Below are 27,968 nucleotides of genomic sequence, written 5' to 3'. Positions count from 1 at the left end.
TTTTCTTTAACAAAGTAGAATTATGAAAAAAATGAATCAAAATTAATACACCTTAAGATTTAGTTGGAGGCAAATTGTTGCCAAAAATAGAAAACATATTGATTTTATAAATCAAATGTAGTCTAAGAGTTATCTTTCTTTGGGGAGGGTCAATCCAAATTAAAATGCTATTTGTTGGTTTTCTAAAATTTCATTAATATTAATTTATTTATTAAAAATAATTTATAAAATTCAATTCATTAAAAAACTCTACCTCGATTCCAATCTACGAATGAACTGATAACAATATGCAAGCGTAGTAATCCTGCTTTGGAATTTATTCCCTCTCCATTTCATATCCATGATAAAAGAAACAATGATATTTTGAAACAACAATTTTAATTTTTTGAACTCAAATAAATAAGAATTTGTTTTAAAGATACAAATTTGTAGTCAACAACAAAAAAATGAGATAGTTCAACAATTAAAGATGAACAGATACACACACAGACACACCATATTCACCTACAACACTCGTCCTTTAACTGTTTTTAATCATTAGACAAAAATAAATAATTTAAGATAAAATAGTTGTTAAAAATGTAAATAATAACAAAATACGCTTTGTGTTAAAATGCAAAAGAATGATTAAATTATTGTTAGAGCATCGAGAAAATAAAGAAACATTTGCTGCTGAGGTTGTTTAACGGGGGAAAAACCAGAAAGCGTTTATAAAGTTTCCGATTTAAAAAAAAAAAAATTCTCCAGCATGGCAGTACTCTCACGCAAGTCACGACAATCTGCTATTTGTAGCATTCAGACACATTTATTCTATGATAGATGAGGGAAAATACATGTGAAAGACACATTTGTCAAAAATGCATAAAGATGGCACACAGTGCCCAATCTAACGCGCCCCAGCATTCCTTTTACATACATAACTACATTTTTAGAGTCCATCCAAATTTCATATCAGAAATTCTTAAACGCTATGTGGTGCTTTCGTAAAACAGAAATTTTGTTTTCCTTTGCTTAAATTACACTGTATATTACAGCGTTAAAATTATTCAAATTTAAGCCCCAAAGGGAATACTTTACACTTCAACAATGTGTATGAACTGTGTATAAGTAGACAGTAAGGACTAATTCTTTTGCTTTTCGTGATAAATATTAATGCGGATGGACTATGATGACATGCCATTACATGGCTAAAGTTTGGACCAAATAATAATAATTAGAGCACTCATAATCAACATACATATTTTCAGTCTTGCTGTTCTGGGGACTATTTTTATAGTCGCCATTCGGTCATTATGGTGTCACAAAATATAGAAGGCACAATAGCTCCGTTCGTAACACCCTTTAAAGAAAGACAAAAGGAAGGAGAACATCTCACATATATTGTTAAACCACAGTCGCAAAATCTCTGTGAGATGGTTTACCCCATATTATGATCGGCGTCTGCGCACGATGAACTTCCGGTTTCGTATTCACTTTCTCATAGAGTTTTCCATCCTTTTTCATTCGAGAATTATTAATTAAAGGGTCTTTGCATAGTGGATTATGCATTCCGCCAAACAATGGCGAAGTCCGCCCTACTTTTTCACTAAAGCGATCTGTGACATACAGATGTGATTTAGTTAAACTGGTTCTCTCCCTTCGAAATTCTATAAATTGTCTCTGGCGTCGTGTGTCTGCTCTGAGCATGCGCACCGCCAGCAATACTAGTAAAACTAAAATGAATCCTCCTGCTATAGGTACGGCTATGACTGCCGCTTTGAACCACAAATCCTTGTCTTGATTGGCGGATCTAGTGTCTTCTGGGATGGAATGTGGAAAATTGTATTCTGGTAGTCCAGGGCTTACCGGCTCTGTGAAAATAAATAAATAAAGTATGTAATAAATAAATAGTCTTTTCAGTCGACTTCCAAGGTAATAGAGAACATATTCTTAGAGTGATAAACATATAAATGCACTTGTATTAAAATACTTGATTAATTTTGTGTTTGAGTAAATGATTTGATTGATTAATCTGTTGACTGTCCAGATGTAATTTTCTTGTTGCAAACACCATACATTATTAACTGTTTTATTTTTATTGGACTTCGGGATAGTTATATTTTCTTGCTTTGCAATTGGTTATTTTATTTGTTAATTACGAAAATTATATGATCTACGCACACACACACATAAAACTTTTACAAGAACCATAAACTCATTCCCCTTTTCTATTGATCAAAGATTCTCTCAACTTCATTACTTGATGACATTCTCCTAAAAGCGCTAAATATCGTTTGTATTTCTGAGTAATAATGAATATCATGTCCATTTCTAGCTTTTACACTGTCCATCGGGATATCCGGTCGCCGTTTTGTCTCGCCGCTACTGGAATCGCATCACTTCTCGCGAGACAGAGGTCTTCTTTAGAGGGCAGCTGAGTACGGATTTACTGCGTCCTCGTAAAATCTTTGGCTAGTTCGTCTGATATATTTCAATTAGATACTATCTTAAATGCAGTGAACTTTCGGAGTTTCCCTGGAAAGCTGTTGATATTATTTATCTCTTTTTCTTTAAATTTACTTTGTAAAGGAATGACCATTGTTTCTTACATGTACATTAAAAAATAACGACCTTTGATTATCACAAAATGAGATTATATGCACCCCGTGTAAAATATAAACCTGCCGCCATTTTTCTTTCAAACGGTACGGGCGCCCAAATATTAAATAGAGTTAGCCTGTCATAATTACATAAGAATTATCAGACTGAATGGTTATATAATGCCACAATTGTCTCTAGAGCAAAGAGACTCAAGCTAACATTTTATAATCAACTGCTGCGAGCTTACAGCGATAATCGGCGAGATTTTGGCGGGAATTCATAGCGCGGACGCCTCTATATCAACTCTCATGTCAGGCAAAAATGCAGAAAAAATACGAGTTTATTCTCTAGAGATTTTGGAACAAATAAATTTTGTTACGAATTTACATTTATCGTATAAAGAAGCATCTGAAAATAAAATTCTGTACCCAGTCCCCTTGTTGACTTTTATGCCGCAGTGAATTCAATAAATATTCCTATAATGACTCTTTTCTATATTTTATTTCTTTATCTGCATCCGTGATGGTGTAAAGTTTATAGTTTTGTACGGTTCTGCGATCTCCCATCTTGTTTTTTTTCTCCCAATCTTGTCTGTTTTCCCATTAAAAATATGCGTAAAATTAAAATGTCGCACGTAATATATACCCCCGAGAGATTTCATTTGCATTCGGTTCATTTTTAAGTAACATTAAATAATATTTTTGTACTAATCTCTTCATCGGAGAAGCAAGCGTCTCCAGCAACCGCTTAAATCTGACAATTCGTCACACTCCTTTGAATTTTTATGCGATTCACTCGATAAAAACCTGAAGAATTATGTACTCAGCTCAATTTATGTGTCGTCAAGCGAAGAAGGAAAATTTAGTCAATTAAATTTATTTGCATCTAATCCATGTAATGCTTTACAAGCTTTATACAATATTGTATTTATTTTTTCGTTTATACTCTGAAAACATTAACTTTTTTCTTCCTGAGATTTAAAAATCCCATTACATTTATGTTGCCAAGGTGACAAATTAAATCTGGCTGAACAAATGCTGATTTACATAGAAGACGGTAAATATGATGTAGATCGAGATGAATCGTTAAATTTATCATTTACTTTATCTCCGACGTATACATGTAGACCCTTGCCAGCTTGATTTATAAATACTGTAGTATGTTGTTGTCACTGAGCATTGTGCATACAAGTAAAAAAAAAAAAAGATGAAATATGTTCTTTCAAAAATTGGAATTACTATTAATCCATAAGGAAATAATCAGAGTATTCTGCTTTGTAATATAAAAGATAACACACATATATATACATGTATATATATATATATAGACTGTACATTGAATGAATTAAAAACCTGAAATATCCTTGTTATTGGCGCATGATGGTTTTGAACGCAGAAAGAAACAAAGAAAAGAAATCCTAAATATTTTAAACAGAACTTTTATTTAAAGATTTACGAGATGGATACAGCCTGAGGGTTCCAGAATGTACAAGGATTTGGAGAAGTTTAAAATATTCTGAAATGAGGAGAAGTTTAAAATATTCTGAAATGATTACAAAATATTACTGCAAAAAGGACTAAAGGACTATATGTAAGTATCGCAATACTATCGAGAAACAGAATCAGGGTGTAAAGTGTGATCAGCTTATCTTAAATGTTCAGTTCCTCGCACTTTATAAAGAAACCACGAAACATACGTTGGTGTGTAAAATGAAATTTATTCAAATTGATTAAAAGACCGTAATTAACGCGATCAGGCTAAAACCTTATCCGCGACGACCTGGCGTTTTCCGGACAGGCATTGAATGAAAAGCTTGTCGGTATTTATACAAGTGATAAAAGCGGATGGAGACAGGTGTTGTAGGGATTAAAACCACTCTGGCATGCAGTCGAAATTCTCAAATCTTTTTTTAAAAAGGGGCGGAGATGTTTATTCATAGTTGGTGGATATATTGATTTAAATATTCCTTATCCGCATTTGCACTTGTACGTTTTAAAATCTAGGTAAAAAAAATGGCAGGGTTTTAGTTTTCAAGGAGTCTAAGAGACGGGCTTAATGACGAATGACAATGCGGCGTTTGTTTTAACTTAAGGAGATTCTACGATTTGTCAGTCATTGACATAACGAGACATCGAAGCCTATAAATCATTCTGAAAATCAGACCGAAGACGGAAATTTCAAATTTTCTATTTTGGCAAAAACTTTTTCTGGCAGCTTGTCTGTTTAAATTATCAAATATACAAAGCCTTTTTACCGTATTTTTTATGAATGAAAATAACCAGTACTTCTATTATTTGTCTCATTACATTACTCCAGCTTCTGGACACCTTTGCTCTTTATTTTCAGATACGTTGACGTGTTTTAATGAAGAAGACAACGTACCAAAATGTCAAAAAATAAAGATTCTAATTGGCTTAAATTTTGAATGTGAAATATTAACTTTAAACACAAACAAACAAAAATCTAAACTGGCAAAAGTGAGTTTTTCTTGCACATATTGTATGTTTAAATCACATGTACTATACAGGTATATATGTTTCCACCCTTGCCCCTAAGCTTGAAAATCTAGGATCCACGCCTGTATCCCTGATATCAATAACAGGTGCCTGTAAACCTAGGACATTAAGAAATGCTGTCAGGGTATGACCCCAGCACTCAGCATAACTGGGTATCCGGGGACATTCTGACTAAGATGTTTGTTCTGCTAGCGACTGATAGCGTTTGAATGAAAAGAGCAAACACAAAACACTTTCCTAATGGAGGCACGTCGACAGTGATGATTGATAAGGGCCTGAGATAACTACCTCCAAACATATTTTATTCTATTTAAAAACAATATGTATTCATAATGCAATGGATTTTTTTTTCTCTCTTTTCTTTTTGTATCTTAAGGAATGTAGACCAACAGAGATTAACAAGGGGTCGCAGAGGAGATTTTAAACAAATTTATCCAAGTTCAGGAAAAGTCGCAACATTTTTCCTGACTTTTTTTACGATTTGCTAAATAAGCGAAATCGCTTCTTTTAATGGATAAAACTAGGTTTAGAATGGTATCATTTCTTGTCTTTAGCAATCTCATCACATAAAAAAAATTCCTATTAACATGGCGACTGTGCCTCAACAAGAAATGACCTTTCTAAAGATGCCGTAACGGGAACAACCTTAACGTGATTTGCTTACAAATTCAATGTACATGACGAGAGTTGTAACGAGACTTTACGAGAATTCCGGTCATCCATCACTCATGACATTTGCTGCGTTTTTCTTTTGACCGTGGGTCTTTTATGTCAAAGAAAGAGAGCGACAGTTAAGTTAGGAATACACATAACAGTATGAATGGAGGTACAATACTGCAGATAATGCTTACTTCTATAAATCAAATATTGTCTTTTTCTTGTTAGATCGTCATTTAAAAAAAAATACAAATTCTTTTTTTCCCCTGACAGTCGAAATAGTAGAGCACGTTTCGTACATTAAACATGGTAATTACAGGGCCTTCCTTTGTTGTGGATATTTAGAAATGAGCAGATCAAACGCAGAGCAATTTTATGACGGTTGTAAACGTCAATAGATAAAATTTTTACAAACGCCCGAACAAGGAAAAAAACATAAATGGGGTTAATTACAAGAGTATTAATTTCTCGAAACTTTGAAATGTATGTATGTTTCCTTTTCTTTTAATTATGCTTATGTGTTAAGATACTATGATAGGTAAATCGAGTATTCTTGTAGACATATCCTTGCCATGGTTTACTTATACTTCTTGTTCAATGTAAAAAATGTGTGTGTATATACTATTTCAAAGGGAGGGGAGGGGCAAGGAAAAAAAGTTTTCCTTAAAGCAGAAAATTGAGAGGACAGACATTACCACTGGACAGATACAAGTACGCATAAATGTTCGTTTATGTAATCAAAATATAAGCTGTAGGAATTTCATACGACTATGCAACATTTATCTCCTCTTGTTACTTATATAAAAAAGTTTAGATCCTCACCTGGTTTAACCAATGTTCTATTGGGAGGAACGTTCATCACGATATTATAATTGCACAAATCCTTGCTACAACAATGCACCACTGGCTCATGGTGGTACTTCACAAAGTTCTCGTAAGTTTGTGTTTCACTTTTTGTGTCACATATATTTTTATACTTTTTGTTCTTGACTAATGCGTCCATACACCCTTGTGAGTATCGGGGCGTACTGCCATCGAAGGTTTTCATGACGTAACACATTTTGATATTTGACGATTTACAAATCTGTGTTCCTGAGCTGACACACTCGGGTTCGTTACATCTGCACCGTATCTCGGCTACAAGAAAAATATAAAAATAATTAATAAAATCAATTATTATCATATTTCAGAAATCCTTTAATAAGATGTTAGTTTTTCGGTTCAATTGTTAGAATGCTGACGTGTTCGGGAAGAAGTCTTGAACACATAATAAGCTAATACAATGTTGATAAGACAATTAGGGATTTTCTTAGTTTATACATGTATAGTTATAAGTGCATCAGAACGATTTCTTAATCTTTAGTCCTCAGCTTATTATTCTTAGGAAGAACAGCATTTTACACATCGTTTCTACTAAATCTAATTTGTTCTGGAAATGGAAAAAGCAGGGAACAAGAAACAAAGCAATTAAGCTTACAGCGCCGTCTGGTGGAAGTATTCAAAAAATTTCAACAACAGGGGGCGCGACTACTTGTCGCGGAACTTTTCTACAAGCTACATGTACCACTAAACAATCACCTTACAATGTCTTGCAATCTTGTTGCCTCTTTTTCTTTTGTTCTGTTTAGTGCACAGATGCATCCATCTTGATACAAAAGTCTAGTTTTTTTCAATATGCACAAACAATATACTTGTATAAGCTGCACTATTTATTTAAACTTCTCTTTGAATTCATGGAAAAAGTCTCATAAACTTTTTCTGTTTTTCTGGTTTTCAGTTCTTCCGCCAGTCTGACGCTCGCAATACTTAAAGAAACTTTGTTAAGCCAAATGGAATGTGATCTGCTAATTGGATGACAACATGCGTATGGGTCAGAAAGGGTTGAAATTCAAGAAAACTTTATTAGTTTTGAGAATGGTGTCGGGGAGCATTACTGATGATGGGGACCAGATATGGCACCCAATGCGCCGCTATCATCTCCGGTTCTGAAGAATTTTTATGGGGGCTTGATCGTGCTCCGTTTATGCTGATAAGAATTTCAACCAACCTGCTACTGGTACCCTCACCAATAGACTGATTGATCAGCTGAGTTGATTATTGGAAAGGAAAAGTTGATTATTGGAAAGGAAATGAATTTAAAGTCAATTATCTTCTTAATAAACAAAAAAAAAATGTTTTTCTTTTTGGCATGCAATATTAAAATGAAAAAATTATATATGTGGTATTTTTAAAAGACAAACTTAAAGTTATATCCAAAATATACCTGTATCATATACTAGTAAACAAACACGACAGAAAATACATCATTTATTTATTATTTCATCTGGACAGTAGTGTTCAAAGCTCTTTATGTAATCTGTCGTGACGTAAAGCAGGATTCGTTTCATCCTCGATCTACTTCAGATTGACACGCAGTCTGTGGTGTATAGAACTATTTTTTTTTCGATTGATTGAAATCTTGAAGTAGATTAACGCTAATCTCGCGCTCGGTGAGATTTGATGGTTTTGGCGGGGGTACCTAGCATTGCAGACGCCAGAAACTATGTATAGCGAACCCGAGGTTATATTGTCAGACAGTGTGGCATGATATCGTTTATCGTGATCAATGCTTACAATACAGAAATATGAAAGATGAGGAGAATGCAATAACAAAAGTTATTAAAGAGAGATTATATACGACCTTCCAGAGAAGTTTCTTTTTCCGGCATTTATGAAGTGTAAAAATTTTGTCAATAAGATATTGAGACCGTTTTTTCCCTCTTCGATGTGTGTGCATACAGATTTATCAGATCACTAGGAAGACAAAGTTTGCAGCATTAACTGTTATTGCAAAGGAATCCGGTACCAAATCATTCTAAAATCGCCGGAACTCTTCAGTTTAGAGGAGCGAATTGAGACCTCATTACACGGCAATTAAACGATAAGTGCTGAATAATTGAATTACACTTCAACTCCACATGTAGCAGTGCGTTACTGCAGAAAAAAAAAGGGCGAAAGCATGCATACAATCTTACAAATATCTAATGCCTCTTTAAATCTGTTGTGTTACAGTACAGTGTTAAAGTTGCTTTTGTGATATCTATAAGTAACGTGTTTGTATATCATTTCATCACAAAATGAATAGATGGACAACCATTGTCTCCCAGAATGAATTCTAATGTGTCATTTTGAATATAAATCTATACACTTGAGGTGAAAAACGGTCCAAATTTAACTTCATTTATGATCACAACAGATTCGATTTTAGTCGCTTCGCCAGACTCACAGAGCCATCACACGCTTTTATCCGGCAGACAGATGCGCCGCTTAGATGCTTTCATTTTCGCTCTACACAGCGATATCTCCCGATCGACGGGTTTTTCACTAGCTGTCGTCAACTTTACGATAACTATCAAAATATTTACAAGCAGATTTGAAAGCATGTTGCCTTACATCTTCTTGAGCCTTACTGCGATCGGACGAGTCGCGCTGTCGACGTAAAACGTGTCTCCGGTAAAGGACACAGAACGGACTCCTTTATAGATTAGCTTTCATCGTATGGGAATATATAACTTGATTATTGTTCACTTAAAAAGAACTTTTTTTCAAAAGCCAATTTTTTTGGTTTGTTTTTTAGTTTAAAGAAAGATGTGAAAGAATAGGAGAAGAAAAAAGGATTATCTTTAGCCAAAAAATGAATACATGTAACTGTTGTAGGCTAAGTTCCGATATTGTTTATATATATCGATATCTGTACGATTGCTGGTCGTTAAAGAATGCATGTTCTCTATGTGTTTACAGGAGATAAAACAGAAAACAAATTGATAAGCCAGAAAAAAGTCTTTATTCGCTAATTTCTATTCATTATGGTCGTCTAGGTTTTTTAAAAGGCATATTTTCCTTGCTGTTTGCTAACAGATTGAAGTTTCCCCTTTTTATCGTTGTTTGTTGCGAGGCAATTAGAGATTACATACAAAATACCTCACACTGACATACAATCTGATATAAACGATTTTACTGTGCTCTTGAGGTAATTTCCTAATGTCAAAAATCAACGGACATTCTTCGGAAGTTGTCGGAGACTGTCAAACGACTGTTTCCTAATTTTATATACAAATAGCCTAAATGAATTTTCCTTTTGCTTTTAAATGTAATTTGCCCTTAGTGATGCATATATCTATTTATGAATCTCAGAAATGGGACAAATCAAAACACTTAGCCGAGGGCGACATTCTAATTACCGGCAAGTTGGCCGTCATGGTGTCTAAATAAAAGAACCAACAACGGATGATATAATCCGTAATTTCTAAATCAATTTCTGTCTGCCAGATTAACATTGAATTCCGTCAATACGGTACTTCGTGTCTCACATTAGAATAACATGTGCTCTATGGCGACATCCAACGAGGTAAAACGGCAGAAAAAACACAAATCGGAAAAAGAGAAAAAACAAAACATAAAGCGATGCGAGGATTTATCAATTAAAGATCACTGATGATTTTTGCAGACTTTTCCTTCGCCAAATTAAATACGTTATTAAGTATTTAAGAGAGCTCTTAACTCGCTTGACGGTATGATTAGGACATCCCGCGCCATGTTGACGCCGTAATTCGTGATCATACACTATATTATCGATACATTTTAATGTAGATGTAATGCGTTTGAACATCTTGTCTAGACTAATACTTTTGAAGGGAACTTTTCATACTTTACTGCTCCGGTAAGACGGTTGAGACCAGGGTTATCAGAGGATTATCATTTAATGGAGACGAATGGCATTGTTTGTCTCTCAAAAACCTCATCAGTGAAATGGAAATAAGATCCGAAAGTTTGCCTCCCCGGTAGTTCAATGTGCATCGGTCATCCTCGGTGTTTTTCTTTGTTTTTGCAGTATTTGTTAATCCAAGCTTTCTTCATTTCTTTGATCTACTTCTCAGTCAATTTTCTCGGCATTTCACGAATCTTTTGACTGGCTTTTGGATTAAATTCTATATTCGTGACAACATTGATATTATATGTCGATGTGCATTTGATTGAATTTCAACATTAGATATTGTTTAAGGGTAGACTTTTTTTAAAAAAAAATCGTCGTCAAATTCTTTTCTAATCACGTGCATCTGGCGTTCTGTAATTATACTTGCTAAATTTATTTTAATTCGAAATTTTCCCGAACACCTTTCCTTCAAATGTCAACTTCAACTACACCATTCAAATTTTATTCTATAATTAGTAATCAAAAGTACGTTGTATTTCTATAGTAGACTTCGGAACAGGCATCTCCCTATAATCAACATTGAATGATTAGAATGCTCTCTTTGATCGAATCAAAACTCCGGTATAAGCAGGCCGTGTCCATCCAGACATTCGCTACCTAAGGCGACCCATCTTTTTGATAAAATCTGACGAAAAAAAATCGCCAATAATTTTAGGCCTGTGGCAGTTGACTTGAAATGAACAGCAGAGGGTGGGCCTAAAAAGCTACCTGAAGAGTGTTTCTCATCGACCGAACTAGCCGCATATTTACAAAGCTCTGCGTGATAGGGATTCAGTCAAGAAGCTGGTCCGACTAATTCACACCATGACTTAATATCAAAGTTTTATCAACAAAAACAGTTTTCTAGTAAATTGTAAAAGAGATCATCGGAGGTTTTACTACTATCTCAATAAAACTGAAGATGCAAAAACGCGTGATTGCATTTAAGTATCAGTCACTTTTAAAACAAAAGGTCATATGCTTTAAAGTACATATAAACAATAAGATTTACTCGAGCTGACATTTGATCCCGCACAGTGCCGCAAACTTTTATCTTCCATAACCAGGAGCATTTGTAAAATAATGTCATCACAGCTTTTTATACCACCGGTTCTCCATTCGGCACCGCCTTTTAGTTTCCGGAATCGATTGAGTTTTGGGCCTGAGAATTTTTGGGTACCCGGAGATGCACTCTCGTTCTGAAATCTCGTTAACACTGTCACGCATACGCTTGACGAGATAATGTTCAGCATGATCACAAATGTTTCATTTTTAGGCATTAATTATACTTTTCTTTACGAAAGAAAGTGCATTTTTAAGACTCTACTATCCATCCCCAAATAAATCGAAGACAAAGTAGCAAAGAAATAAATCGAGATGCCTGCAAAGAAATGATGACTTAAATATCAAGTTCCAGTTAAGATAGTCATGTTGTATATTTTATTTCCTAAAATAAAGCATATCAGGAGATACAATAACACAATAACAGTAAATAACGTCTTACATCTGAAAAACAGAGAGCTTCGAAATCGGAGTCGAGTTTTTAGTAATCGTAGTATCCTTTTTGATATGCAGTCGATATTTTGCATTCTAGATTATCATGGCATAGCTTTAACTTATAAATCTTTTCGATCCACTTTGACTAAAAGGAAGAGTCATGTAAGAGCACTATATGCCTTGTATTCATTTGTACATTTCCAGATTGTTGGTCACAATTTTTTTAAACATATGTCACGCACAGAGTGGGATCCATGTTTATTATTTATTTAACTATTTATTTTATTTTATTTTTGGACACATGTATCAAATTTTTGTTTTTCGTTTCTTGTAGAGATAACAAGGCACAGTATACACATATATGCATTTTCTCACCAACAGGCACGGCTCAATTGAGTTTTCATGACATGAAACATTTAATGCTTATATCGTGTGCTTAACCGAAGGTGTTGAAATATTTCAAAACGTGATGCGAATGGGATGGCTATAATTAAAGACCGTCGCCATAAATAAGATTATATATGGGGACAGAAAAAAAATCATCGGGATCGTGATTTTCATAAGCAGTGATTTTTCGTGAAAATGCGATCTTCGTGATTGGCCTACAGGAATGACTGCTACTGCAACACATAATAGTAAATTAATAAACACAACACCATGCAAAATAGTGAATCCGATCGAATTTAGATTTTATATAATAACTGAAGATCACCGTACGAAGGAAGGGATTTTTACCTACAAACAAAACAATTATAAAAGATGTTATTTGCAGTAGTAAACCTGATAATTTTTCAATGACAATTAAAAATTCATTAAAAAGTTGGGGTTTTTTTGCATTATGTCAGTCCAATATGCTGTTTCTTAAAATTTCTTTTCGATCGGTAGTTCTTATTTTTCTCACGTGCCCGTTAAACTGTAGAGGGTATAGACACGTCCTTTATTGCCCAAACCTTAGACAAATGAGCGGCCTATTCCACAGACCTGTGTAAATACATTAGAGGAAAAAACCCCTAACAGGCCGTAGATTTATGGCTCCGGTGCGAGATAACTAGAGTCCATCGCCTGATAGCTATGTTGATACATTTCAGGAGTCCTCAGACGGTAAAGTAAATTTTGTTTAAGGACAGATAAACAATTATAGGCCGTAAAGTCGGTTTTCACTTTTCATTAAACACTTGTAAGATTACGTAGGGAGTGTTTATTTTGAATATTAACTTACTTTGAAATAAAACAGAAAGATAAAAAATTAGTAAAATACATGTACATGTATTTTTATTTGTATTGAGGTATCCCATAACCCTTAATACACATTCGATTTCCATTTACGAGAGTGCATATTTCAGATATATTTTTTTTAGGCCGTTTCCTTTTCTTTCTTTTTTTTTTGGTAATATGAAGTCATTTCCCCGAGTGTTACCAGCTTTTGTGTCAAATATGTCCCAAAGCCTTATATTACTCAATTTATGGCAGAAAATGACTCACTTTATAAATTTCTTTCCCTTGTAGATCTATGAAATGTGACAGTCATATTGAATTTTTATCACACTATTGAATAACCCTACCCAGTAGGAAAAACGGTCTACTTAGACAATAAGTGAAATCTACACGGCTCAGACAGTGCAATGCAATCCCGTATACTGAACAACGCTAGCAACCAAGCGAGGTCGCCTAAACAAAAGGCAGAAAAAGCTGGCTTGACACCCGATTTTATCGCAATGAATTGGTCGAGAGTCGAATTTCTTTTACAGAACTCTCGTTTTGGCGACAAAATTGTATACCCATGGTGAAGTTTCGGTAGGAAGTGACACCTTGCTCCTCTGGGGTCATGCCATGCAAAACTAGCGTGCTTTTTTGCCTGTGCGTTTTTATTCACTTAAACATCCGTTTTGTATTTCGTCTATAATACACGATAGTCGGCAGAATTTATTAGGATATCAGGTTTTCATCTCCTAATTTTGCGTTTTTTAATTACTTATTGCTCGAATTGAGTTTATTTTAATTTCATGTACACGCTTTGCAGCTAGGTTCATATGTCGAGCAGAATGCGGCTATAGAGAAGAACAAAGTCTCTTATCTAAAAAAGAAATTCTCCACACGAAAAATTCACATTCAACATCAAAACTTCAAAACCGATGTACAAGATATAGGTACATGTTAACTCTGAAAACACACACGCTCGGATCACAGAGCTACAATTATCACTACAAAGCCTGCTCTAGGTAAAATTGTTTTGACGCAAATACATCACCCCTAAACAAGAGTGCACGCTGCAAAGATCTCTACGATTTGACAAAACTACTTTAAATCTATAAAATAAAGTAACTGATAGGTCTTGGGTTTTCATCACATTTGAGGCGTTTATCAGATAACTCGACTCTGGATTGTTAATACGTAATTCATCTCTTGTATATTCTTGCTCCAGTTTTTAAAGATTTGAGAACTAATCTAAAGACGTTAGTATACTGGGTATACTAGGGTAAACAATGACATATATGTTTTTTCCAAAGTGTTTTATACACGAATGGGTTATTTTTTAAAATCCAATTTAATTTTTTTTTTTTTGCATATATTTCTTTACGATAATATTCAATTCCCTGAGTTACGTTTCACATATAAAATTCAGAAAATTTTCAGGAGACACTGGGCGAAAAAAAAAAAATGACGACCTTTTATTCTATTAGTGGGAAAAAGACCGAAGTCATCAATTATTCCAATTAAATGAATTTCTGACAGTCGTCTGCTGTATCAGGTTCAGAATTGATTTTTGGAGTAAAATTCGTGTCATGATCACTAGGACGCTTTAACGACATCACAAGTAGCCTGTCAGCGGATATGCAAATACAACACCGGAAATAACCTCGGGTACGGCCTCCAATTTATCCGATTTATATTCAGGCGGCAGCTGCTGAAAAACAGAGTGTCATCGATTATTTCTAAGAAATAGTGGCTTCTGTTCGGCTTTGGTAAGATGACATATCCAAATCAAGCAAATTGTCCATTGTCCGAAACCGATTTCCGGAGACTAATGCAAGCAAACATCTGTTGTTGGTTCCGACTTTTATCTTTGCCCTTATCTTGTCCCGACTTTTTATGAATGTCGATATCGTACGTAGCATTAAATTATCCGATCCTAATTATGCCGTAATTATTGATTATTGGCCTTTGTTGGCGACAGTACATTAGCGCCCTGACGCCAGATGACAGATGTAATGCGACCAACAGCCAGGAAAGATAGATTTTTTTATGACCGTGAGTCTACGGGGAGAGTCGTCTCAATAATTATGTCGCCATGCGTTAATGACATGTCGATAATTAGGCGGCATGCTTAGATGAAGGAGACGGTGTGTATTTAATGAGAGAGCGCAATATTTCTTCACAAAGATTGAAGAAACTTTTCCTTGATAAAAACAAGAAGTACATGTAATTCTGAGAAAGAGATGAAATATTGCACAATTCAACCCACTTAATCTTTCGCAGACAACATACGACAAATATCATTGCAATTAGGCATTTATACATCCGGAAAACACTTCTTTGAAATAGAGATGCTATTATGCTGTCTCGTTTAGCCATAAAGCTAACGGAATTTCAGCGACATTGACACTTAGATTTTTAAGTACTTTGTAATGTGTCTGTAGACAATTCGATATTGTCATTTTCCTCTCCTTGTGTGATCTATGCGTGTGAGATTTCTCTATAAAGAAATAACAAAATGACATATATATATATATATATATATATATATATATATATATATATATATATATATATATATATATATATATATATATAAACCCAGCCATCTCTCATTCCTGAAATGACATTTATCCGAACTAGGACGACACATCATCTGTATCGCAGACCGACTTTTTTTCACACGGGTTAAAAGATCTTTAGAGTTTGGAGATAAATAAGTGCATAAGATGGATCGACTTTACACATTTATATTTTATAAGTATATTAATTTGTTGATTTATCTTTTAGTAAGGTTATATAGTCCAGGCATGTTTATAAGGATGCATGATCCTTCCAAATGAACATCGTAAAATTTGATTTTAAGTCGGCTGTACAGTTAACTGTAGAGAATATAACAGGGACCGCACTGCTTTGTTTGATGATTGATGATCTTTCTGGAGGGGGCCTGATAACTAAATAATAACGCATTTTCAACTTATTGATCGACTACAAAACGACCAGGTTCACCGCTTTAAAAATTATTAACTTTTCCCTGCTTTTTATCATTTCGTAACAAACCACCTTTAACATTCGACAGCTAGAATTTACCCCGTATTTTCATGAAGTTAAATATCTTACAGAGAGAGGAGGGGGTATTTATTATATTTCTAAATCTGGAATGGAGTGTGTTGCATTTGCTAATGGGGAAGATTTCAGTAGTGACTGTCTCCATTTTCTCTACATTTCCAAAGTAATATATTTTCTTCAGTGGAAATTTTAACATCCATTTATTTCCTAAATTTTTTTTTTCTTTTTGAATTTATCCACCTTTATTTCCAAAAAAAAAGAAGAAATGTCACATTTATACGAACCATTATATCGAACCATTAAAAATGATTTAGATGTTATGGGTTCATGGACCATATATGAAATTGAGTTTTTATAATCCCCCTTTGACCAACTGCCTTCTTGTTATGTGGCACTATAAATGGCCACATGACAAAGACTCCCCATGCAGTAAATAGCTGCGGTCCTAAAGAGATGGCTAAAAACCGAAACAACACATCTCCAGGTAATCTTATACAAGACAGCCAAACAACAGACTGTATAATGCTTTTTCGGAATGAAAGAATTCGTAATAGATTCTTTCTCTATATTTTTAAAGAGATGAGTTTAATGTCATATGAAAATAGCTTTTTGTAACAGGGGCCATATTAACGAATGATTTATGGATGGCAGATATATGCTTTGCCATATAGAGTCTATACACTAGGTACATCTTGTCTATATGGAAACATTTGGACAGGATTAAGCACTTTTTATTTCAAAAAGAGACATTTTCTCTCAGTTAATCTGAGCAAGTCATTTATCTTGAATATGTCATGCGTCTCTAATCTGGCTCCCCATGACTGATGTACGTATTTAATGCTGTGGGTTCTTATGGTGAAATGTCAAATCTTTATATGACATTAAAAACGACCACATAAATCACGCGATGGAAGTTCAGATTATTAATGCATTACAGATAACATAATTTTATTACAGTTAAATAGGAGGTTACGATGCCGAATGTTATTCCTGTCTGGTCTTAATTAAAGATAAATTACTCTAGAGAGAGAGAGAGAGAGAAAGAGAGAAATAGATGGATTGTTGATTGTTTTATTTTTTGCTATAGGTAAGATTCATGAATAGTTTATGAGAAATTCTCTCTCTCTCTCTCCCTCTCTCTCTCTCGTTTGTACTTTCTCCTGATCCAAGGTAATGCTTTAGATAAAGCACGGTTGGGCTCTCGTTATAGAGTTTCAAGGATTACGGGGATATCAGTGCATCTCTTTTAAATGAGAATTAAAATGCCGCGATCCAAAAATTTAATAGACTTGCCTGAGAGCAAATCTATCTAGACAGGAAGAGACCCCCCTTTTTTCTTGACATTGGAAACCTGTTACAGAAGGGCCTTATGAATCTCACTGAATAAAACATTGTCTTGAAGAATATATTAATAATTTACATGCCTTGTATGTAACAATTCATATTAGGACTTTTTTATGTACCTACTTTTGTGTACTCATGAATAAAACATATAGAGGAATTCAGCCATTGTATACTGGTGTATTGGAAACACTAGATCCCAAACGTCACATAATTGTTTGTACCACTTAAAATGAGCGTAAATCATTATATTCTCAAGTAATTATATGTAACATAAGACTGCAAACGTGAAAATGACATTCTTCAGATAATACTTTGATCCGCCTCTAAGATACCTACCGTTCACATTGATCGCCAGAAAGCACTGCATGACAAACAAGGACAATATTGTCTCCGAGAAATACATCTTCTGTATCATCCAAATCAGTGAATAAAATTCAATGTTTACATGAACACTATATTTATCCGGCACACATGGACATGTCGATTGAGTATGACCGGAGCATGAGGGATTTTGGATTTTTCACTCCGCTGCCATCCTCAGTGTTGACGATGTATCGGCTCTCTGATCCGAGCTCTTGTCGCCATGTTACTTTTACATCCACAGGATTCTATTATGACATGATTTTTATCAGTGAAAAACACAAAAAGACACGCTGAAGAATTCTACATGGCCGTTTTACTAGGCTGTCTATACAGTTTTTGGCTTGTCAGTCGATCCGCTTACGCGAGCAGTCGAGTGTAAACACAAATGATGAATGGCTATGCTAATCAAGTAGGCGGAGCAAAGGTATTCATCAGGTTCATTAAAGTGTTTGTTTTCTTAAAGGATTTAAAACAATCTTGAATGTGGGCGGGATCGAAGGTTTGTTTATGGGCGGGGTTAATTATGCCATGCCTGATTAATGCGAGCATGTAAAACGGCGCCGTGGAGTCCCGGCTTAGTAAAACACCAGGAAAACAAGGCCGTATGTTGATTTAATGTGTCTGTAGATAAACTGATTCAGTGTCTACCTCTGTAATGGTATTAGTCCGTCCTAATAATTATTAAGAAAATAAAAACAATTTTCTTTTTGCCCTCGAATGAAAGTAGGCTGTTTAGAGAGAAATCACTACGTAGACTGCACGGCATGTCGACGGTCTTTTGAAATTAATTCTGTTTGATATTTCGTTTTTCCCTTTTAGATTCACAAGTGAAAATGTCTTCTGTGGTTTGTTTTTTGTACGTCTTCAAATAAACTTACACTTGAATGGGTTCTTACAGGCGCTTTTCTCTCGTTATCACGTCTAATTATCGTTGACAACCTACAAGGGATTTTTTTTGTTATAACGTCACCCCTGCCCATAGAATTTAGCGTTTCATACATCCTTGCTGATAATTCTTTTTAAAAAAAAATGAATAATAAAATTAAGATAATTTTCGTCATTAAATCCTTTTATGAAAAATCTTTATCCTAAACAAATTACCAGGGCGATTAACTTACTTTAAAGAAGACAGTTGATGACGAGATAAAGTCAGAATTGTAGATTATACATGCTATGGATTAATAATTTGTTTATTCATCTGCCTTTTTTATAAATCAGAAAATTACAAATGATTCTGAAGGCGTCTCTTCAATCACAAATAAAAAGTCGAATGGAAGCAATTAGTCTCGTAAAAAGAAAAAAAAAATTGGTGCCTAAAATATATCTCCATCATAAAAATGATAGGAAATTAAAGTATATTAATATAATCTATGTAAATGAATGTCGTATTCTCATCTCCTGTTTAATTTCCACCATTTTATCTCTTTCCATTGTTTGGCCTGTAAATTATTGCTTGCTTACAAATGAAGGTGGGCAATTATGAGTGTCTGGAATGTGACTTTACAGATAAGGATCGGAACAGACGTACAGTGATCAATGGCGATATATAGCGATCACAACTTATGATTGATCTATCGTCTTCGTTATATGTCCCGCCTGCTCTTCAGTCAAATGAAGAATACATCCGATCAACACCTTTGTTTTTTTTTAAACCAATTATTCACACACTAATAAGCAATGTGCATTTACAGTGTACAAGTACTGCACACGATATCGTGCCTTGATAAATACAGTGATTTTCTATTATATGTTTGAAATCTAAGATATAGCGATTCAATATTTAATATTTTTAAAGAAAATTCTAATAGATATTGGTTATATGTATGAATTGCTAAAGTTCAGAGATTCGAAAGCTGCTTTCTCTCCCATTCACAGTCAATGTTTTCCTTCTGAACTGAGTAGTCCCCGTGGATAATCTATATCCCGCATGTTAAGAAGCTTATTCCGATTAGAGAAATCATTAATGGCTAATTAAATCGAGATAATAAGTTTCCGATTCTGATTCAACATCACTTGATCCACATGAACTGATGAGATCGAGTTTTTCCATCTTCAGGATATTCCACGGCTTATATATATAGATGATATTATATAGATATTTTTACTATATAGCGAAAACTGTCTTCCAACGTTTTACAAAAAAGACATATTCTGTTCAACTTTTATCAAATTTGATGCCTGGAAAATAAAATGATTTTGAAGTTTTTATTTTCTGTGGTCTGATTACTTAATTTCAGGCCCATAGTGCCACCCCCAATTTTTAATCTTTTGCTGAAAATATAGAATGGAAATTTTCATTCAAAGGCTGGTCCCCCCCCCCCCCCCGTTACACATTTTTAGATGAAGTAATTCCGAATCCTCCCACGTAACTTTATTCCTTTTTTTGTGCCGAAAATGAAGGAGAGAATCTCTCCCATCTTAAAAATAGGATTTTGAGTTTCGGCAGCATTCATATTATTTCAGTTACTTTTTTCTGGCTCCCTAAACTATGAAAAACGTTACTACAATACCTAAATTTGCCGTATCTTGTCTTATCCAAGATATTATATACATTGGAATTATTAGAATGAAATAACCATCTATTCCCAGCTACAATGCTTACAACCTTCACATATTTCCCTTCGATTTTGAATTGTTATACAACAACATATACAATATTATTCCTGATACACAAGCGTACGCGTAAAAGTAATTTGAATAATTCAATACAATCCACTTTACTAAGACCATATGCTAACGATTTTATTTTTAGATTATAAGGTTTGCAATATATTATAGGGTTTTAAGTGCTAAATAAGCAAATACTCACATACTGGTGATTTGAATCTTGTTAAGGAAAGAAGAAAGAACAGCAGTAATTTTACCTTTATCCTTATTGTAGTTTTTTATTTATCTTTTATTTTTTTATATATAGATATTTATTGTAAAACGGGAAAGTTAGTACAGAGAGATTACATATGGGATAAATACATGTATTTAAGAAATGAATGTAATTTTTGAAGATTCATGAGGACATGAACTACGACGCTTCACGCCGGCATATTTCATGAAGCGCGTTAGCGCTTCATGATAAATATGCCGGCGTGAAGCGTTGTAGTTCATGTACCTCATGAATTTTCAAAAATTAAATTCATTTTTTATATTTACATTATCTATCTGATGAATTACCACAAATTACGCCATTTAACTGTCATTTTTAAAGCAAAACAGTTTGCACTATAGTTTTGACGTCAAGTACGGTATTGTGACGTAACAATGAAAATATTCATGCTCATCCATGGTAGTTCATGAGAAAATGAACAGTCTTTTAATTTGCAAAGAATCTTAAGGAAAAATATTTGAAAATGTAAAATATATGTATATGAATTGTATAATCTCATTGTGACGTCACAACTGCACTTAACTGCATGTGGAATATGAAAAAAATATCCAATGATTGATGTCCACGGGATAAAAGAATAAATATGGGATAAATATTTTTAAACAATTGCTTTTTGAAGTTATGATAGCTTTACAATGTCTGACCTTAAACGTTTCTATCGTTGGCAAAATCTCTCGAACTTGCTTTTTTTTCAGAAATTCTTCTACAGTTTATACTTGTAAGTATATGTAAAAATATGTTCTTAAATACTGTCACGCAGTATATAGAAGTCAGGAAGTGGATGTTTTGATTTTGTTCAACTGCCAAAGCACTTTCTACATATACATGTAGTCGCCCGCGTGGCGCAGTGGTCAGAGCGTTTGCTCTAGAGTCGCGATGTAAGGAGTTGATCCTTATATCGCAAGTTCGAATCCACTGAGGGACGTGGAGACCGGTCCTTCGGATGAGACCGTATAAAACGAGGTCCCGTGTCGCAGTAGGTGCTGGCACGAAAAAGATCCCTCACTGCTAAATGGCCTTAAGTGCCGAGTATAGGTCAAAATTTGCAGTCCTCCACCGGCAAGTGGTGGCGTCTCCTTATGAGTGAAAAATTCTCAAGAGGGACGTTAAAACAACAAACAAACAAACAAACAAAACATATTCATGTAAGTACACCTCCTTTCAAATAACACAAGAATATTTAAGTATAATACATAGAAGCGAGGGTTTTACTCTGCAACGAAGGAAAACTCTAATTCAATGAGAGTTAATTTTCTTTCTTAATTCCTGTTTAAGCTTTGCTAGATCCAAGGTTTATCGACCCACTTTTCTTCCTTAATCAATATACATTTATATGTTGTATTTAAAACACAAGAAATTGAAGAAAATTAAAGAGGAAAACTGTTTGATTTAAAATTCAATGACAATTCCCTATTATCTTTATATGAAATTATTTCCACAAATTTCAAATAATCTGAAGAAGATATACATTATGTACATTTACATGTATATCGAAAAAAGGGACCTTTTTAGACTTTCTGTCTGAAGATCTCTCGGAACAAGTCAGAAGTGCTCAATCTATAAACAGAGAAAATATAAGTAGACTTTGTGTCAGCCATTAAAGGTCATGGGAAGGGCACGGATTTTTTTTTCCTTTTCCCTCCATTTTTCTTTAATCTTTATTCTTTAATATTTCTTTCTTAGACACAAAACGCTGATGTCCTCTACAAAAATTTAGAATTTCTTAATTTAAACAAGTTTGTCAAATACAAATTTAAAAATTATAATTTTTTGTAGATGACACAAGTTTTACACGTAGTTTGTATGCCAAAGTTACATATTTTATTCATTAGTACTTTGTATATTTATTTTATGTTTATGTGTTTTTTGAACTCTATATAAGAGAGCAAGCTAAGTTGCGCTTTGTTTTTAATCTTTCTGTTGAAACAAAGCTAAACTATTCTCATCAATGGGGGAATTCGCTCTAAATCATCTTTTTTTTTTTTTTTTGACCGCATTGTGTCCACTTAACATTTATAAAAACTTATTTTGAAAGCGGTCTTCTTGTGAGAATGTATACAAACATGTTTTATTTATTATTTATTTTTTTAAATTTTATTTTATTTTAGTCATTTGAAAATCCCTTTTTTCCCATTAAGTCTCTTTTTTAACAAAACCCTATATTGACTTGATTTACAGTGTATTATCAACCAATATTCAACTAAAAATCCATTAGTAATCTACTTCTGTAAATTGTTTTCTGAACTATTGGTTTTCATTTCGCATCAAACCAAAGTTTAAAATAAAAATAAAGCATTAAATTTTGATGTTGAAATCCTTCACTTCTTTGAATAAAGGCAGATTGTGGTACATTTGTATTATATTGTTCTCCATCACGACAGGCAACGAGAAGCTACAAACGCGGAAACCTCTCAACTTCACTCTAACAAGTACACACAGGGAAAGATTTTGATTGCTTTCAAAATGTTTTTTATTTCACATCATTTAAGTTTATATACACGAGTATAACTTCAGGTAAAACCTATATATAGTTGAAAATGTATCCAATCATTTTTTGATCGGCATATTTATCCAAACTCGAGTTCAGAATGCACAAACGCTGCTTTATCACGACTTGCCTTCGTCTACAGTTAAACCAGTCAGCCCCTCCATAAGGACCACTGTTTCCCTGTACCTATCACGACAACTCACTTAACAGCACTTTCCCCCCATTAGCAAGTTGAGAAAACAAATCATCGAGGCACCATTGGTCATGTGTATTTTATGTGAATTTGTTTTCTTTCTCGGTTTTGGACACTGGGGAATGCTTGAATCTGGGGGATCACAGCGCAATGACCTTAAACAAACTTAGCTGTCACTTTGATGGCTAGGGGAGCAGGAGGATTGGACCCTGGGGATAGTTTTAAGATTAGTCAGAGGGCGGACCTGATAGTAAATGTTATTTGGTCCTTGAAACCACTGTATGTCAGTCGAAAATAAAATTGACCTAAAAGTACATAATTTATTCTGAATTCGGATACAGACTGAGACATACAATAAGTAATGACTTTGTTCATTATTGACATCTATTAGACTCTTTCCATCTAAAATCTAAATCAATGAATTAAAATGTTGATTTTATATTATAGGAGTACATGTACATTCTTTTAATTAACAGTTTTACATGAAGAGGACGAATAACAAGCTTAAGGATAACTAGAAAGTCTGTTCTTGCAAGCCATAGCATATGTCAAAACGAATTGACCCAGCAATTGAGATCAGAGCAAGCAACAACTATTAGACTCTTTTTCTTCGAATTTTACCTTTTTCAGAAATTGACCATTTTTGGGTTCAAGGCAATCGAAGCTTTTTTGCAAATTTTAAACCCTAGAAACTTGGGGAGACACTTAGGCATCAATATGATCCATCTGAAATAAATCTAGTGGGAAAAGACGTCCGCCTTAACTAGCAGCGATACAGTGGATTGGGACACATAAAATTGTTCAGCAAATTTCATTTTGATAGTGTATTTGCATAAGTAAGCCAAAAACCAGACCTTTTAGAATTTCAGTAAGGCGTGGCATCTCTTAGGGTCGAAATCTGTTCAAGTTCTTTAAAAAAAACATTGGAGATCGCATTTTCAAAATTCTAGCTACATGACCTTCAAAAGTGACCTCTCTTGATGTCCTGTCTTTCTACTGTAGAGATGCAGTGTAATGCAGCCCTCCCGAAGCTCAGTTAGGGCAAACTACTCGTGCTCACGCGCGTGAGCAGGTTAATGTCTAGTTTATTTTCATTCATATTTCAACTCGATATATTCCTGTGAACTCGAAATAAAAGATACTGCGGATTACACTAGAAATAAAAGATACTGCGGATTTAACATCTGTTTCATGATGTTTTACTGATGAAAGACGCTAATGGCCAACTAACAACTAAACTATACGACACACGGGATAACTTTAGTTTTTCACTAGTCTAGTAGTAATATTCCACTATTACTGCATTTGGTGTAATATCTCCCAACTGATTCGATAGGCAAGAGCATGTTCTGAGTACAATAATTTTTGAACTGAGACGGGTTTCTGACTAAAAAGTTGATGTTACAAGGTTTTCAACTATCTCGTTTCGCAAATTCTATTGTTGTTAAAATGACTTGTTTGCAAATAAAATTTCAATTCAATTCCATTTATTGACATCACCATGTTGGTATACAGTCAAAACAAGATATCAAATGACAGATACATGACAAATGACAAGATACATGTATCATTAGACCGTACATATGTTTCCCACCTTGGTCTCTGTTCCTATACCAGGTTGACTTCGGATTACTCCGTTTACATGATCAATAATTAAGAGTATTCACACCGGATGTGACGTCAACAGGGGATGTTTTCTCCTTCTAGGTACACATGTACTGTGTACATGACCCCACCTCTGATATTACCAGGAGTCGGTGCTTTTGTCTGTTCTGAATTCTTAATGTATGAGATTGATCACTGTTTGCTATCTTTAGCCTTTTAAAAAATACTGATTAACTTTCCTTCTGATGTGAAAATCAAAATTTTGCCCAAATATGTAGAATATATTGTTCATAAATCAAAAAGTAAATTAATGAAGCGAAAAATCCCTTTTATCTTAAACATATCATGTATCTTTATTCAAATTATTTAACTCCCTCTCAAATTGACACCATTAAAAGACATTATTGTATCATAATTGATAATGAAAAACGAACTTTTTCTACACCACCTAAAGAGCTTTCTTTCATTTTTTCATTAACCACTTGTCATAGAAAATTCAATTTTGTACATTTATATTAGAAAACAAAATTGTTTAACTCAGAACTCAGTTTTCACCGATCACTGAAGTTAATCAAAGAAAAGAAAGTTTTCACTTTAGTAAATATAAGTGTCAAAGTTATCACTATAGTTAACTATATATTTAGGATCTCCTGCTATGTAATTGGATATGATTTTTATGCAACGAGTTGTGTGCTTTTTATCCGAGGTGATAAAACACACAACGAGTTGCATAAAAATCATATCCAGCTTCAATCATGGGAGATTCTTTTTTTTCACATGTTTTATGCATCACTATCAATATTTTACACTGCTTTTATATAGGAATCCACTTTATTTTACTTCATCACTTTCACGCAAAACCCATTGTGACGTCACAGCAGTGGGATATGAAAACATATGGGTACCAATTGCGCCCCCTTATTAGCAGACCTATTTTTGTATTCATATAAGGCAGAATTTATTCAAAAACTTCTACATGAGAAGAAGAAAACATTTCGATATATCGACGACGTATTATCAATTAACAATAGTTACTTTCATTCATATGTCGACTCTGTATATCCCAGTGAGCTTGAAATAAAAGATACCACAGCTTCTGACACATCTATTTCATATTTAGATATTTTACTAGAAAAAGACGTTAATGGTAACCTAACATCAAAGCTTTATGATAAACGTGATGACTTCATTTTTTCAATCGTCAACTTCCCTTACTTATGTAGCAATATACCCTTATCACCTGCATATGGGGTTTATGTCTCTCAGTTGATTCGATACGCAAGAGCATGCTCTACGTATGAACAATTTCTAAAACGAGGCAAGCTATTGACGAACAAGTTGACGAAAAAGGATATCAACAGTCTCGTTTGAAGTCATCTTTTCGCAAGTTTTTCGGTCGATACAATGACCTTGTCAGCACATACAACCTCTCATTGAGTCAAATGGTGACTGACGTTTTTCATTCTAATTGTTAGGCCATTATTTATACACTGAACTGTCTACGGATTTTCCGGTTTTTTGTTTCCCGATCATGACAAGGAGCACACGGCGGGTGTGACCGGTCGGCAGGGTATGCTCACTCCTCCATGGCACCTGATCCCACCTCTAAATTTTGAGGTCCGTGTTGCTCTGCTCCAAATTTGTATCGTTTCATTGGACTTTCGAGATTGAATACTGTTCGTTATCTTCCTATTTCATCCCAATGAGTGATATCCACTGGATAAAGGGGTAAACATGGAATAATTAATTAAAGTATTTTTTGGTTAGGGCTATTTAACATATGCTATCAAGGACGTAGCATCGTTTTTGAAAGTGGGGAGGGGGGGGGGCAGCCAGAGAAAAAAATTCAACTTACCTCAAAAAAAAAACTTGACAAGCAAAAAAAAAAAAAAAAAAAAAGGAAAATTGTCCAAACTCGAAATTTCTATTTCGTGGGGGAGGGGGGTGTAGGTTCCAACTTCTTTCAGTACCAAATTTTATTCATACACTACTACAAAACCCCTATTCATTCTACAACAAAAAGTGGGGGGGGGGCGATCTTTCAATTAACATTTCAAATAGTAAAAAAAGTCTCTGGAAAAAAGTGGGGGGGGGGAGGCCCCCCTGCCCCCCTGTTGCTACGTGCCTGCTATTCTGGCCAATTGCTATGTCCATGCATTACTTGAACCACGCGTCACATAAATGCCATCCAACCTTCCTCTCTATATAGGTTAACCATATGGGCAAGGTACTTTTAAAACGCTTACGTCATTATATTTTATTGGCTACCATTTTGACAAAAGAAATGTTGTTGCACATTTTGTTACATCCTTTTCGTAACATTTTGTTTTATGCACAAAGTTTAAAGCATAAATCATTAAAAATGTTATCGTCAATTCATAATGTTTGATTGATTATTTTATTCCATTTTTATCTCTTGTCATATTTGACTAATTTCAGGTTTCCTTTATGATGCACATCTTACGACCACCAGGATTTTATTTTCTCTGCATGACCATGCTGTAAAATACCTATTTTTTACCTGACGAAAGTGATTGAATTGATCATAAAACTTGTTTTTATTTAATATTTTGTTTGTTAAATGTCTAATTAAAAACAATCCCTAAATTATTCTTATTAATTGCTATAAGTAAATACTTCATTGGATAAAAAGATTCAAGACCTCTGGATTTTTTTTTTCAATTGTTTTTTATGTTTTAATTTTGTAAATTGGTTGAAGCAGTTTCTACCTGTAAAAAAATTCAGAGATATTGAGGGTAAGTGTATTGAGGGTACAATACACATCTATTAAGTTAATATCTGCAACCAATTTATCGTGCATATTATCTTCTAACAGGAAATGGTTCCCA

General features: G+C 34.2%; 1 protein-coding gene and 1 long non-coding RNA gene across 2 annotated transcripts in view; one reads left to right on the top strand and one right to left on the bottom strand.

The window, feature by feature from the left end:
• LOC133194186 (uncharacterized) overlaps positions 1–27,968 on the top strand; it is a 161,206-nt gene that overhangs the window by 15,279 nt on the left and 117,959 nt on the right. The window lies entirely within an intron of this gene.
• On the bottom strand, positions 362–18,326 carry LOC133194183 (BMP and activin membrane-bound inhibitor homolog). Its single transcript, XM_061330187.1, has 3 exons — positions 17,926–18,326; positions 6,576–6,890; positions 362–1,850 (listed from the first exon to the last, which is right to left on the bottom strand). The coding sequence occupies exons 1-3, from the start codon at positions 18,002–18,004 to the stop codon at positions 1,384–1,386; spliced, it is 861 nt and encodes a 286-aa protein (XP_061186171.1). The 5' UTR covers positions 18,005–18,326; the 3' UTR covers positions 362–1,383.

Source organism: Saccostrea echinata, unplaced genomic scaffold (genome assembly GCF_033153115.1).
Source record: "Saccostrea echinata isolate AGI-Se365-2 ecotype Australia unplaced genomic scaffold, CSIRO_AGI_Sech_v1 ptg000028l, whole genome shotgun sequence".
NCBI classification, from domain to species: domain Eukaryota; kingdom Metazoa; phylum Mollusca; class Bivalvia; order Ostreida; family Ostreidae; genus Saccostrea; species Saccostrea echinata.
Note: the sequence above shows the minus strand (reverse complement) of the source record. Positions and strands in the feature narration are given on the sequence as shown.